Below are 13,236 nucleotides of genomic sequence, written 5' to 3'. Positions count from 1 at the left end.
ATCTAAATTGTCCCCTCTTGTAGGATTCCACGTTAGTTTAAACCCCCCGTTTTGGGACGTATACAGGAAAGTCTAGGGAGGCGAATCCCTTTAACTCAGACCACTACCTCCATTAACGTACAGCTATGCCATGACGTGCTTCTCAGTTGAGGGATCAATTTACCACCAAAGCTTCACCCATATGCGCTCCTTGACATGATGGGCTTTCAAGCTGTCAAGCCAGACTCCTAGTTTAATGGCTGTATCACCGGGATGAGATCTTTGATGCCTCCCAAGTCAATGACTGCAACCACCTCCGTCGAAACTAAACAGTCAATACATTTGGCGCTACCCTCATCATTGTCAGCACTAGGAGCATCTAACATAATATGGGCCCTGTTGTCAAACATTAAAAACCAGCAGAAGATTGTGAAAGGTGCAGGAAAGGCAAGGAGACGAAAGAAAAAAAGCTGAAAAAGAGGGAGTATAAACATCACGTCCTGAAAAGAGATGGCGTTAGGCTGAAAGAAAGATACATTAATTCCAGGTCACTCCTCCCAGGTAAAATGAGGATGTCGGAGGAATTCATTATGTGGTGTAATAGATCTGCATGGATTACGAATATAACTCCTAGATCTCAGAAGACCGCTCAGAAACTGGTCAGCAAACAATGGATGTTGACCTCAGGTGGCTAAATGGAGAAATAGTATGGGGATTGTGGCCTAACGGTCTGGTAAGGAATAAAACGCCCCTCTACTGGAATGTATGGTTGAAAAAAAACATTATGAAGGATGTACCTCTGCAGAAGGATTCTGGTCTAGGAGATGAGTAATATTTTACCCAAAATTCTGGTCAAGGAGCCGAGTAAAATCTTCCCCCAAGGGCTTTGCCATCTTCTCAGGCGAAGCCTCTCACAATTTCACAGTATCCTATGTGGCACTGATGCGCACAGTGCCTTTGATTTTGGTCTGACCATACAGTCGGAGCTGAAGATCCAGGATTCATCTTTACCTTGGAGCAGAAGTAGAGATGGTCATTGTTGACCATGTTTCTGGGTGACCACATTTGGTAAAAGAGGAACACCGTCTTCAATAACCCATCCTTGAAGCTGGTAGTCCGCTGGAGGCAAGATAAAAGTTATAGGGCCCCACACTCTGCCAGCATGCATGCTGGCTATTCAACCAGCCCCTTAGGTTGCTGCAGTCAAATGCTGGCATCCCTTCATAGCTGTCTTTGTTCTATTAGTGCTGGGGAAGAAGGGCAACAGGATACTGGAGGGCATAGCAGGAGGACCTCTGAGATATCATCCATTACCACATGCGCAGACAGTGTGGCAGTGCTGCTTACTCAAAATGATGGGCAGCAGTAGGAAAAGATACCAAAACCGATCCCGTTCTAGATGGATGACCAGCAGGATGAAGGTAAAAATATTATGAAGTAAGGCAGATCGGCCATCAAGCATGATCTGAAGTATTTGGATGTGGTGTGCATGCATTTCTTTCATACCTGCTGTGGGTCGTCTTCAGCGTGTCATGGTCGAAGTTTATCAGCTTACGGTTGGAATGACAACATAGGGTGCTGGACCTTCCCCTCTCCTGCGCCCTCATTATGTTTTCTATGTGGGTGGGCAGACCCCCTTGGCCGCCACACTTTCCTGCCACCTCTGGTCGCCGCAGTGAGGTGGCTCCTTTCTGCCCATTCCATTTCTGCATGAGCAGAAAGTTCCTAGTAAGCATACTGCTGGTTCCCGTGAAATATCACCCCTTAGCTATCCATTTCTGCCTTCTTATTTTAGTTTCTTGCCAAGCTCCCTCATCTCCTGAGCACTTCACCACCACCCCCCATCCTAGAGCATGGTTGCCCATGCTGCATTAGTTTTGTCTGCAACACCGCCATGTTGTCCACATAGAAGCACAGTAAATCAACATTATAAGACATTGCACCGACTTTGCAAGAGTTTAAGTTTTCATTGTGTTGTTTTCTACAGTGCTGCGTGAAAAATGAGTACTTCAAAAATGTAACTCTTCTAAAGTGACTACGTAAAATAAAATAAAAAAAGTGAATTACTTCAAAATACAAAATTGTAGACAAATGAACAATCAGGGACAGCAGATAGGAACATTTCCCTTTCTCAGGAACAGAGCGAGAGAAGAGAGCAAACACACAAGGAAGGGAAAGAGAAAAGGAACAAACTGCAGGAGCTGTATCCCTGTTAAGAAAATAAATATTTAAAAAGCCAGAAACATTTTAATGCAATAAACATTAAATGGTCAAAAAGCGAAAGAAGAGGAAAAAGACAATAGGAACATTAAAAGGGGTAGAAGTTATGGGAATGCAGTAAAAAAAAATTACTTTTCGATGTAAAAAGTATTTAGTAGTAATAAGTAAAAGATCGTTATTTGTTTTATAATTTTCCTTTGCTGTATTTTTTTTGTAGAGGGCGAAAGGGCTTTACCATCCATACCAAAGTAAGTATTGTTTAAAGCATTGTATGTTTTTTTATTTTCATTTCAAGAATAAAGTCTAATTTGATTCCTGCTCCAAATTTAACGGATCTAACAAACCATTTGTATTGGCAAAAATGTGCGACTGTATCCGTAAATATAAATAAAATATATTAACCCCTTGGGTGCTTAGGACGGCCCCCGGCCATCATACGTGATCGTGGGCATGTGCTAAGGACGGCCGGGGGCCGTCCAAACCCCTCCCGCTCATTGGAGAATTATCGAGAGGCGTTAAGTAATGATAATTTATCATGGTAAGTTTTTTATAACTTGGTAAATTGATCTGTTTTGCACTTATTAGCTATGTAGTGCCCTTACCTCAGAAATTCAAATGTATCTTAGGACATCTTCCGGTCATGGTGCTAAGGAGTATAACTGCTTTGTTCATGTAAAATGTTGAGTTCCTATTCGTGAATATAAGTCTAAGCAGAAGCTGAGTATAAGAAAAATATAATGTAAGGAAAGCTTACTAGTGATCTCCAAGGATTCCAACCAAATTTAAGAATCATATCCGAGGCTAAAGGTAGGACTGCTTATAGCCTGTCTTCAACAGATATTGACGCTTTTAGGGTATAAACAGTCGCAGATCCTCAGAAGCAGCATTTCCGCTGTAAACATCTGCATCCCCACTGCTTCTGCTGCAACTTCAATTCTAGGGTTGGAGCCCTCCTGTTTTTTGTAGTTTTTATATAGCGTAAACTCGGCCCAAAAATATCAGAGCACTTTACATGAGCAACAGTTGCATTACAGACGGGCACATTCATTTCTTGGGCACGGGAAGATTAAGTGATTTGCCCAAAATCACAGGATGTTTGAACCTCCTGCCAGACTTGATGGTGCTCGGAGAGAATGTTTCTTCTCTACTGCACATTAAAGGTGTGTTTCCTTCTGTTTTTTTTTTTGCCATAACGTTGGGATTGTTTGCTAACATCTCCAGAAGTCCTGTAGTGTTTGTGTCATGAGAAGAAGTCCATTTTAGGTGCGTATTGTATAAAATGTATGTCATTTAATGCTATAATTCGGTTACCATGCACAAATCATCACTTGGACTGCAGGTTGATGAGGTGGTAGAATTAATTTAAAAAGAAACTGAAACTGCAAGTTTATGGGCGTCCCTCAGACCAATACTGGATCTCAGGACACTCAACCGATAAATCATTTCAGAACACTTCAAAATGACCACCCTCAAAAAAGGTCAGCCTTTTTTTACAGTAAGGAGATTTAATGACGAAGCTCACTCTCAGGCGTGTGTTTCCACTATCCACCCTGTGCACCGCAAGTACCTGCGCTTGATGGTAAGTGGTCATCTTTATCAATTCAAAGTTCTACCTTTCAGAATTGCCAAAGCTCCAAGAGTATTCACCAAATATCTTGCAGTGGTTGCAGCCCTTCTGCGTCGAGACGGGATCTATGTTTTCCCATACTTGGACGATTGGTTGATCAAGAGCAGCAACTAAATAAAATACCTAATATACAGTCCACAGAATCTGTGCTTTACGCATTGGATTTCACAATAAATGCCACAAAATCCCATCTTGTGCCTTCTTAGATACTGCATTTTCTAGACTACATACTAGATCCTACCCAAGGCCTATCCAACTCAGCAAAGGGTTGCCAACCTACAACAAACACCGACTCATTTTCAATCAAACTGTTGGCTCTCACTTCCATGTGGCTGCTAGGCATGATGACTTCATGGATTGCAGTAATCGCATAAACAAGGTTGCACATGAGACCCTTGTAGGAGTGTTTGCCGGTCCAATGGTCACAAGCTCAGGGTGAGTGCGAAGTTCTTGTGTTGTTTCAGGCCAAAGCTCTCTACAGTGGTGGACACCTACGAAGGTGATGCAAGGCAGGCCTTTCGCGCACCCAGCCACGCCTGTGACTATTATAACACACACCTCTCTCCTACAGGGAGTTCTCACATAGACCACCAGACCATGCAGGGTAAGTGACCTTCACAATATCAGGATCGTCACTTCAACTTCCTTGAGCTTTTATCAATACAATTCGCTCTCAAAGCTTACCATGCTCCCTCACCTCCTGAACACTGCTACACCTCCCCCCTCCCCCATCCTAGCTATATGGTTGCACAAACTCTATTGGTTTTGTCTGCGACAGCTCTATGTTATCAACGCAGAACCACAGTAAATCGATATTGCAAGACATGGCATCGAATTTGTCTAGCAAGAGTTTCTGTTTTCATTGTTTTGTTTTCTGCAGTCCAACTCATTCAAGGGAAATTAGTTCTCGGCAAACCAGATATGGATGGAACTGGGTGAGACGCATGACGTTATCAACCCTGTCTAGTGGTGCAAAAGATGATGAGCAGTGCTGGAGTACGGTCTTGGCTGTCATGTGAGACAACTTCCAGAAAGAAGTGAGTTTGGAGCTGGCAACTGAACAGATTGCCTACCATGGCCAACGGATTTTGGATTTGCCGTATGTGTGACTGGCTACAACAACAAACAAGCATTGGCATAGCCAATAGGTCTCGCCTTTGGGACCGTATAAGCGTTTAGGTATGCAGCACATTATCCTATGTATTGTGTTGCTAGGTATTGAATACAAACATAAATAAAAATCACTTTTAAATATGCACTAGAGCTGACCCATTTACTAACACTTAACGTAAACAAATACAGAAATTGCCAGTTACAAAAGAAAATATTTGATTTTGTCTCCAGTTCAATTTTGTAACATTAACCTCCAGGCCTTTACAGGCTCTTGACAACAACTAAGGGGAAGAGCACAAGTACTTCAGCACGGGTCAGCGGTGGTAAAGTGTACAGAATCCTAAGGTGAGAAAAAACGAAGTCAGCAAAAACAGGAGGTTGGGAGGCACAAAATTTGAGGAAACTTCGCCAAGAATGCCAGGTCTCACAACTATAAGCATGGAAAATTAGAACCATTGAATGGTTGTGCATTCTTTTAAGCTAAGTTCTTGAGCAAATTTAGCTGATCCTTTGAGCGAACAGGGAATTAAAATTGATGCAATGCAATTCTCCACTATTTGAAACTGAACCTCTATCTATCTGAAATTCAATCAGTCTGAATAATACGCAGGTTAAAGTACCATCTGAGATGAGACATCATTTTTATAGCAGCGCCACTCCCGCCACCCTTGAGAGGCTCAGCAAACAATGCGAGGTGAACTCACCTACGCACAGGGCAGCTGCTTCTGGCCTGAACCATGGCGGCCGGGCACTTTGAGGAGATCGTCCATGAAGGCGCCACCTACTCCAATTGCTTGGATTTCTTCACAGAGCCTGTGACCCTGGACAGCGGCCACAACTTCTGCCATCCATCTATCTCAAAATATGTGGCAGGCCCGTCTGCAAACTTCTTGTGCCCGCAGTGCAAGCGTACCTCCGACGAAGCGACTGAGAGCCAACGTGCAGCTGGGCACCATGGCAGACCAGCTGAAGCGACTCAGCCTCCATCAGAGGGCAGCCACTTACCGTGCCACAAGCACGACAAGAGGCTGAAGCTGTTCTGCAGGGACGACCAGAGGGCGATCTGCGTGGTGTGCAGCCTGTCCTGCGAGCACAGCTCCCACGCGGCTGTGCCCGTGGAGGAAGCGGTGCAGGAGTTCAAGGTACACCGCAATGCACTTGTATTGTTCTGGTGTCGACAAAAGGAAAATGCTCCCCCGGCTTGCACCAGACACTTTGTATAAATGAAAGAATTAAAGATAATGAAGGCGTCGGCAAGCGCGGTCCCCAAAGTGAAAGTGGAACGCGCTACAAATAACAAATACTTCACTTTAAAGAAGCAATCCTGTTTTAAAGAAATGGCCCCCAAAGTGAAAGCGGACCGCTCTACAAATGAGACAAAGACATGGTGAAGGGGGCGGGAGCATAGTGAACATGGTAGGAAGGGGGGCAGGAGCAAAGTAAAACAGGACATTTAGAAACAAGCCCACACAAAACAATAAGCGCGGACGCTAAAGTGAAAGCGACTGCGCTGTGTTTAATTAGTAACCTGATCCATGACGAGGGAGGAATGCAGCTGCCAGGATGCGCGCCGCTGCTCACTCCCGAGAGCAATACACCGTGGGAGTTAACCTTTGGAGGAGAGGTGGGACATGCACCCGCCTTTGGCCATTTGCGTGCTTTTATTATTGAAAGACACACGCAAAGGCAAATCCAATGTGTGGGAGGAGTCCGACCCACGCGGAGAAGTTTGGAGTGCTCACAAGAAGCCTCCCATAGAGCAGCGCATGCGCGCCAGCTAGACTCAACCTAAAAAGGAATTGTTTGCAGGAATTGTGAAAGACCTTTATTAACTTGGGGATACAAGCCAGGGTCCTGTTCCCAGTGAAATTACCAGTGGTTGTTGGAGGAAAGCGTTACGGTTTGCGAGGAACAAATAGCATACGGGAGGGGTGTGGCGCAGCGGCAAGGGCGGCTGACTCCGGAGCACGGGGCTCATGGTTTGATCCCGGCGGCAGCTCAGCCGAGCACTATGTGACTCTGGGCAATAGCTGGCTTAATCTTCTAGATGGCACCCAGCGCCTTGAGTCCCTTAGGGGTGATTAGTTCACGCTTTACAAATACCAGGTAAATATTATTATTACGCGTTTTAAGATGTATGAGCAAAATGTTTTACTGTATTAAGCATGTTGCATTGATGTGCTGTTGTGGCTTTGTGGTTTAGGTGAGCCATGTTTATTACTTTCTGATATTTGGATGATATTTTTGTTTCCACTCTTAGTTTCTCTTGAGAGTGTATTCAGAATTGTTCTGAAGAATAAACATCCTCATTCCCATGTTCCCCTCCAATGGGGTTTTCTTGCGAAGTAACTCAATGATTGTGATTTAAAGTCTAAATGTGGACTGCTGAAGCCACAAGGCTTGGCGATTTAATGAGTAATTGTGATGGGCTTGATCCCTCTTTGCGCTTCCAAGGCCTTACAGCATTTCGGGAGTGTATATTTTCAAATACTAATAATATGTTTTATAGGGACACTAAGGGAAAGACCAACTTACTCAGCGCCCTGTATAAATGGTAAACACTATATTCGAGTAACATGCCATGGGGTGTTGAAACTAATGCTGCTAATTTCAGAGCAGTGAATTTTGTCACTAAACATCAATGAATGTAATCTGGTAGATTACAGGTTTTTTTTCCACGTCAGATTTGACAATAAATGTAAAATTAGGCTAGTCTGGTAGCTGTAGTTTCTAGGGTGATACGCGGTATAGATTGGCAAACCAGCATTACAGGCATGCCCTTACCTTCTATATTAAGTATCTTTTTTATTTGATAATAAGTGTGTGCTTTTTTGCTGAGTAATTTAGATAAGCTTGCTTCATATTTTCCATATTTCCGGTTTCTTGTGAAATATCGGTTATTAATTATACTACTGGATGTCTTTGCTATTTAAGCGCCCAAAACTGGTATATTCGAATAAATGAACAATATAGTGTCTGGATTTGCAATTTGAAGAATAATAAATTTGCCAAAACTTTAGGTGCAGGGGATGTTATCCTTTGCAAGCCTGTTCCAAATTGGATCCGCCTTTTCGTAGGTTTTGAAGCACAGACCCGTTGTAAAAGGTAGCTTACAGCCACCATGCATCTCCTCTGCATTCAAAAGCGAGAATGAGTGAACATGTAGAATGCACTGCATTGTACACCTCTCAGCTGCTGCTAGTTAAGATGGGTGTATGCTTTACACAAAAGATCCTATGTCCATCCTACGGGTTTATTTAACTTACTGCGACTGCCAGAAAATATTCCTTCTGATCTGTTCCTTGTGGCCAATTGAACTTCTCAGCGGGTTACATCGCCCATGTTATCCTTTATTATTACAGCATTGTCAATCATAGTGCAGCACAACACAGCGTGTTATTTTAGGATAAATCTTTCAAATGGAATTTTGGGTTTAGAAGCAATGGATAATGGTGAATAAAACTTAGAAGGACAGAAATCTTCACCAGTATAGTTTTTAGATCTCATCTGAGACAGCGCATGCTTACAGCTTGCAGGGGCTTTGAAGCCAGCTCATTGCTTACCATTGGTTGGCTTCAACGTCACTCGCAATTCCTTGCTTCTCTTTTGGTCAGGGCATGCCAGCTTCTCTTCTTGGTCGTGTGTCTCTGTCTCTTACTCTCTCTTCTCTCTCTCTCTCTCTGCCCTGGAGCATAGCCCAAGTATTGCTTCCTTGCCCAGTGTCCTTCCAATACTCGCGCTTGCCTTTAGGAGCTTACTTTTTCTTTTAGTTGCAGTTCTCCATAAGAGTGAATAATTGCAGGCCATCTCCCCACCCCCTTCTGTCCCACTCCACGTTGCTAGCCCCCACCCGCCCTCCCGTCCCGCATTGGAAAACGTGTGGCGCAGCAGCCAGGGTGCCTGACTCGGGACTACGGGTTCACGGTTCGATCCCTTAGCCCAGCACCATGTGACCCTGGACAATAGCTTGCTTAATCTTCCCGAGGGCCCCCAGCGCCAGAACACCACTTCAGAGGTAGCTGTGCCCTTTACAAATACTGGTATATTTCATTTCATTGTTGCTTGCTCCCACCCGCCCTCCCGTCCCGCATTGTTGCTTGCCCCACCCACCCCCCCTCCCGGCCCGCATTGTTGCTTGCCCCACCCACCCGCCCTCCCGCATTGTTGCTTGCCACCACCCACCCTCCCGTTCCGCATTGTTTCGTGCCTTAACCCGCCCTCCCGTCCCGCATTGTTGCGTGCCCTCACCCGCCATCCCGTCCCACATTGTTGCTTGCATCCACCCTCCTGCCCTCCAGTTCTGCATTGTTGCTTGCCCCAACCAGCCCTCCTGTTCCACACTGTTGCAGCTTTGGCCCGCCCTAACAATTGGCTCGACCTGGCTGCACTAAAACTTAAATAGTAATACAATCTGTTTATTACCATTTTATTTTTCATGTTTGCTGCTGTCCTGGCAGGGGGCGGGGGCAACACTAACACTCCTCCTCCTTAATGCAGAACCGCCACTGCCCACAATGTTGCTTGCCTGTGTTGTTGCTTGGTGCCTCCCACCCGCCCGTTCAGCTTTATTTTCCTTCCACCTCCCGTCCTAAATTGTTTTGTTTCACTCCATGGTTGCGTGCCTCCTCCTGTCCCGTGTTGAAAGGTTAAATAAGCAAGCACAGATCACAGGTGTACTTCTACAGCTCTGTCAGCTGTGGGCGCACATGTGATTGATGCATAAAGAATGGGAGCGGCCAAGGAATTATTAGTGGTTAGAATGCTCCCCACAAATAAGCATTGGCAAAGCCAACAGGCATCACCCATGCTCGCCATTACCTATGTCAATGTTTTTAGCCATGGTGTAGCTGAAAGTTTAAAAAGAATAAAGCTTTGATGCCAGCAGCGCTGGCTGCGTCAAACCACACACAAAAAACAAATACTTGGCAGGAGGGCGGGAGGCATCTTGGAGGGGCTTGCATTAAAATGTTTCTGGCGCCCGCCAGCAATAATATAACAAAGAAAAACAACTTCCAACCATGCAGCACAGCAGCAGTGCTGCTGTGCAACATGACTGAAAACATTGACAAAGTCATTCGGTTGCATGGGTGAAACCTATTGGTTATGCCAATGCTTGTTTTTCTCCTGTACCGATGATTATCCAGTGTTCTCATCTCTTCACCCTCAGTAGTTAACTGGTGGCAGCAGTCAACTTAATGTTCCAGGAATTGGGGGTGGGGGGGCTGCCAAGATGCCTAGTGCACAGATGTTGAAGTCACATAGACTGCCTGTTTAAGTGGTTGTAAATCACTGGTCCGCTGCAAGGAAATGGTACCCTTCTGTCATAGCATTTGCGTAGAGTCCATTGGAAATTTAGCGACAGCTTTGTGGCACCACATTTGTTGGAAATCCTTCAGATGGAGTTTGTGTTGCTGCTTAACGAGGGATACCATTTTTCACGTACTGTAGAATATTTGTGGAGTACTAACACTTGAGAAAGAGTGTTTCTTCTTTTCCATCATGGTAACCTGGATTGGGGTAGGTTTTATAGATTTTTTTATACTTTAGAGCTGGGACCAGTAAATTGTGAGCAGCCATATGTTAAAATGTTGGTATTTCAGGTCTTATCTTGCTTACACCATTGAGCAGGGAGGACGAAGAGCTGTTTTGGCATTGTCTTTCTCCCACTATCCTTCACTTTGTCTTGTTTGTATGAGGTAGGCAGATCAAGGGGTGGTGTAGCAAGCCAGATGTAAAACAATGTATATTTATGCTTTCGTTTTTTCCAAGTGCAAAGCTGTTAGAAGTTTGTTGTGGGTGCTGGATTTATATTGAAGTATTTTGAAAAATCACGACTAATAAAGCACGCGTGATCCCTAACACTTGAAGTGAAACTGGTGTTTTTGTTTTAGATATGGACATGTATTAGGATTTAAAAATCAGACAGCTTGATGCATGAAGACATTTTGCTTTCCAGTGTAGCTCAAGCTGAACTTAAATGCCAATTAGGAACCCTAGGAGACAAACACATATCCCGTCTGTGGATTGCCATTGGTGTTTGCAGTCCCTTGCAGCAAATGTCTTCCAAAGCTCGCTTAGTGGGATTTCAAAGTCAATCTCCAGGACAGGAGCCCTGCATTTACCATTTTAGAGAAACAATTTACCGTCCAGGGAATAAAGGATGTACCACAGTGAGGTCCACTCTCAAAACAGACATTGGTTAGGGTTAATGTCACCTCTGCAGTGCACGGTTGGGTAAAAAATGTCTTTCAAATAAATGGAATTTTATGTTAAGTTGAAACTTTTTAGGCATGCAGTGCAGATATTTCCTGAAGGCCTGAGTGAATGAATGGTAACTCCTTCCCTTGGAGCTCTGTGTTGTCCCAGTTTAATTCCCAGTCAGCATCCACAGTGACTTAGGGAGTAGAGTCTGGCTCTGTAGGTTTCAGAATTGTTTCCAGGCGCTACAGGCATGTCCTTCCTGTATCCTCAGGAACCATCAGGTGCCACCGTTCGGACACAGGACTTTGCTTCCATCTGAAAGGGCTCCCTAAATTCCCCAAGAGTAAAGATGACGGGGGAAAGGAAGGTTGCGAGCAGACCGTGTAAGCAGGCGATGCAAGGGAGGTGGAGAAGAGACTGTAGCATGAGACGGTTGTGACTGACAAGGGAGCCCTCGGTGATGGTTACAAACAATGAGAGATTAAAGGAGTCAGGGGGAGAAGTTTGGCAAATGTATCAAAAGAAATGGCGGTGAAGTAAATGTGTTACAGAAACGGAGTGTGGGTGGGGGGCTGCTACACGGCCCATCTGGTGGATGAATAACTGACACAGGTGAGAGGGCAGAGCCTGGGAGACACGGGTGTGAAAGGGTGAGAGAGTGACTGACAGCAAGATTTGGATCAACCCTGGCAGTGACCGTGCCGAATACTCCCGGTCCCTGTAAAAATCAGTGCGCGGGGTGCTTGACTTTCCCCTCTAGCGCTATACCAGATGGATAATGGTGCACGTTTCCTTGGGTTTCTTTTCCAGTGATCGTTGATATTTCTGAGGTCTGCGAAGTTGTGCAACCATAAGTGAGCCGTGGATGACGGCGAGTCTCTGTTCTTCGCACGTCATCCTTTTCACAGCCGCTCGTGTTTATAGGCCCGGCGGGGGACGCAGGCCAGGCCCAACGAGGAGGGACGGGGATCTGTGCGTCCTCGCTGCCAAGAGTGTGTTTTTTATTGAAAGAAAGATGTCGCTCCCTCTGGCTTTCAGCAGCAGCACTCTCCATCTGCAGGAGCTGCAGCCTTCCCAGGATTGCTGCTCCGCGCTCTGAAGCGTGCACTTGACACTCCCGAGAGTGCCCGGTGAGTGCAGGCCCCAGCCGGACTCCGAGCCAGCTGTTTATAGGTTCTCGGACTCCATTTTAAGAAGCAGATTCAGCAGCGCGAGCTCCCGGAGCTGCAGCGCTGACACAAGCCCTTCACACCCGAAGCCGCGCCGTGCCTCGCACCGCAGCCCTGCCCGCTTATGTAAACTGTTGACATTAGCGGCGCATAGAAACCGGCCCTAGACACGTGTTGCACAACTTCCCCGTCTGCCGCGGCCTGCGCTCCCCTCCTAGGGCCGCCAGTGGTACTTCCCTCTCCGCCGCCTCGCGCCCTCCCTCCCCTGCCTGCCTGCAGCGGCTCGCGCCCGGTGCTGACAGTAGGTGCCCTGTTCGAGTGAGTGCAGCCAGTGCGTGCGTGTGTGTGTGCGGGAGAATGATCTCCATTCACAGCCTCCTCCCTCTCTCTTGCAGGCTGGCCAACAACGAGAAGCAGCAGGGGGTCCGCACGCACGCCGTCTCCGTCTCAGGTAAGCCTCAGGTGACTTCCCGACAATGATGATTGCTTTTAACTTCTAGTTGCCGCGGTTGTTCCCACCCCCCAAGAAACGTATTTGTTGTATGGCATATTGATTTCATGCATGTTGAGTCGGTGCAGCAGGCGCTTCTTTTCATTTGCGAGGCTGGGTGAAGTGTACATTTTTTGTGTGTCTGAGAGAGCGGCTAAATAGCTGACCGGCTGTTTCCGCGCTGCCCAGTAAAAATGCCCTTTTGAAACAGCCAGCTCGTCGCTACATGTCAAAACATTTTCAAATATTTTGTCATCATGCTCCAAACAGCCACAGAATGCATGTCTTTCCTATGAACATTTGAACTCGCTTTAGCATTACGTTTAGCGTTATTTACTGAATTGTTAGTATTCTTCAATAAATCCGAGCTGATTTCAGTTTTATTCATTCGTGCACGTAAATGCACAGTTCAAAAGCTACATGCACTGTAGCCCTTG

The 13,236-nt window shown here is 45.8% G+C and overlaps 1 protein-coding gene across 6 annotated transcripts in view; it reads left to right on the top strand.

Annotated features, from left to right (window-relative positions):
- PTK2 (protein tyrosine kinase 2) overlaps positions 1-13,236 on the top strand; it is an 878,302-nt gene that overhangs the window by 519,334 nt on the left and 345,732 nt on the right. For all 6 annotated transcript variants that reach the window (XM_086966271.1, XM_086966270.1, XM_086966268.1 and 3 more), the window contains 2 exons: positions 2,417-2,447; positions 12,705-12,760. In XM_086966271.1, coding sequence (XP_086822397.1) covers positions 2,417-2,447; positions 12,705-12,760 — 87 coding nt within the window. The remainder of the gene's footprint in view (positions 1-2,416; positions 2,448-12,704; positions 12,761-13,236) is intronic.

This window comes from Lissotriton vulgaris, chromosome 4_1, assembly GCF_964263255.1.
Source record: "Lissotriton vulgaris chromosome 4_1, aLisVul1.2, whole genome shotgun sequence".
Classification (NCBI taxonomy): Eukaryota; Metazoa; Chordata; class Amphibia; order Caudata; family Salamandridae; genus Lissotriton; species Lissotriton vulgaris.
This window is presented reverse-complemented; position numbering and strand designations above follow the sequence as displayed.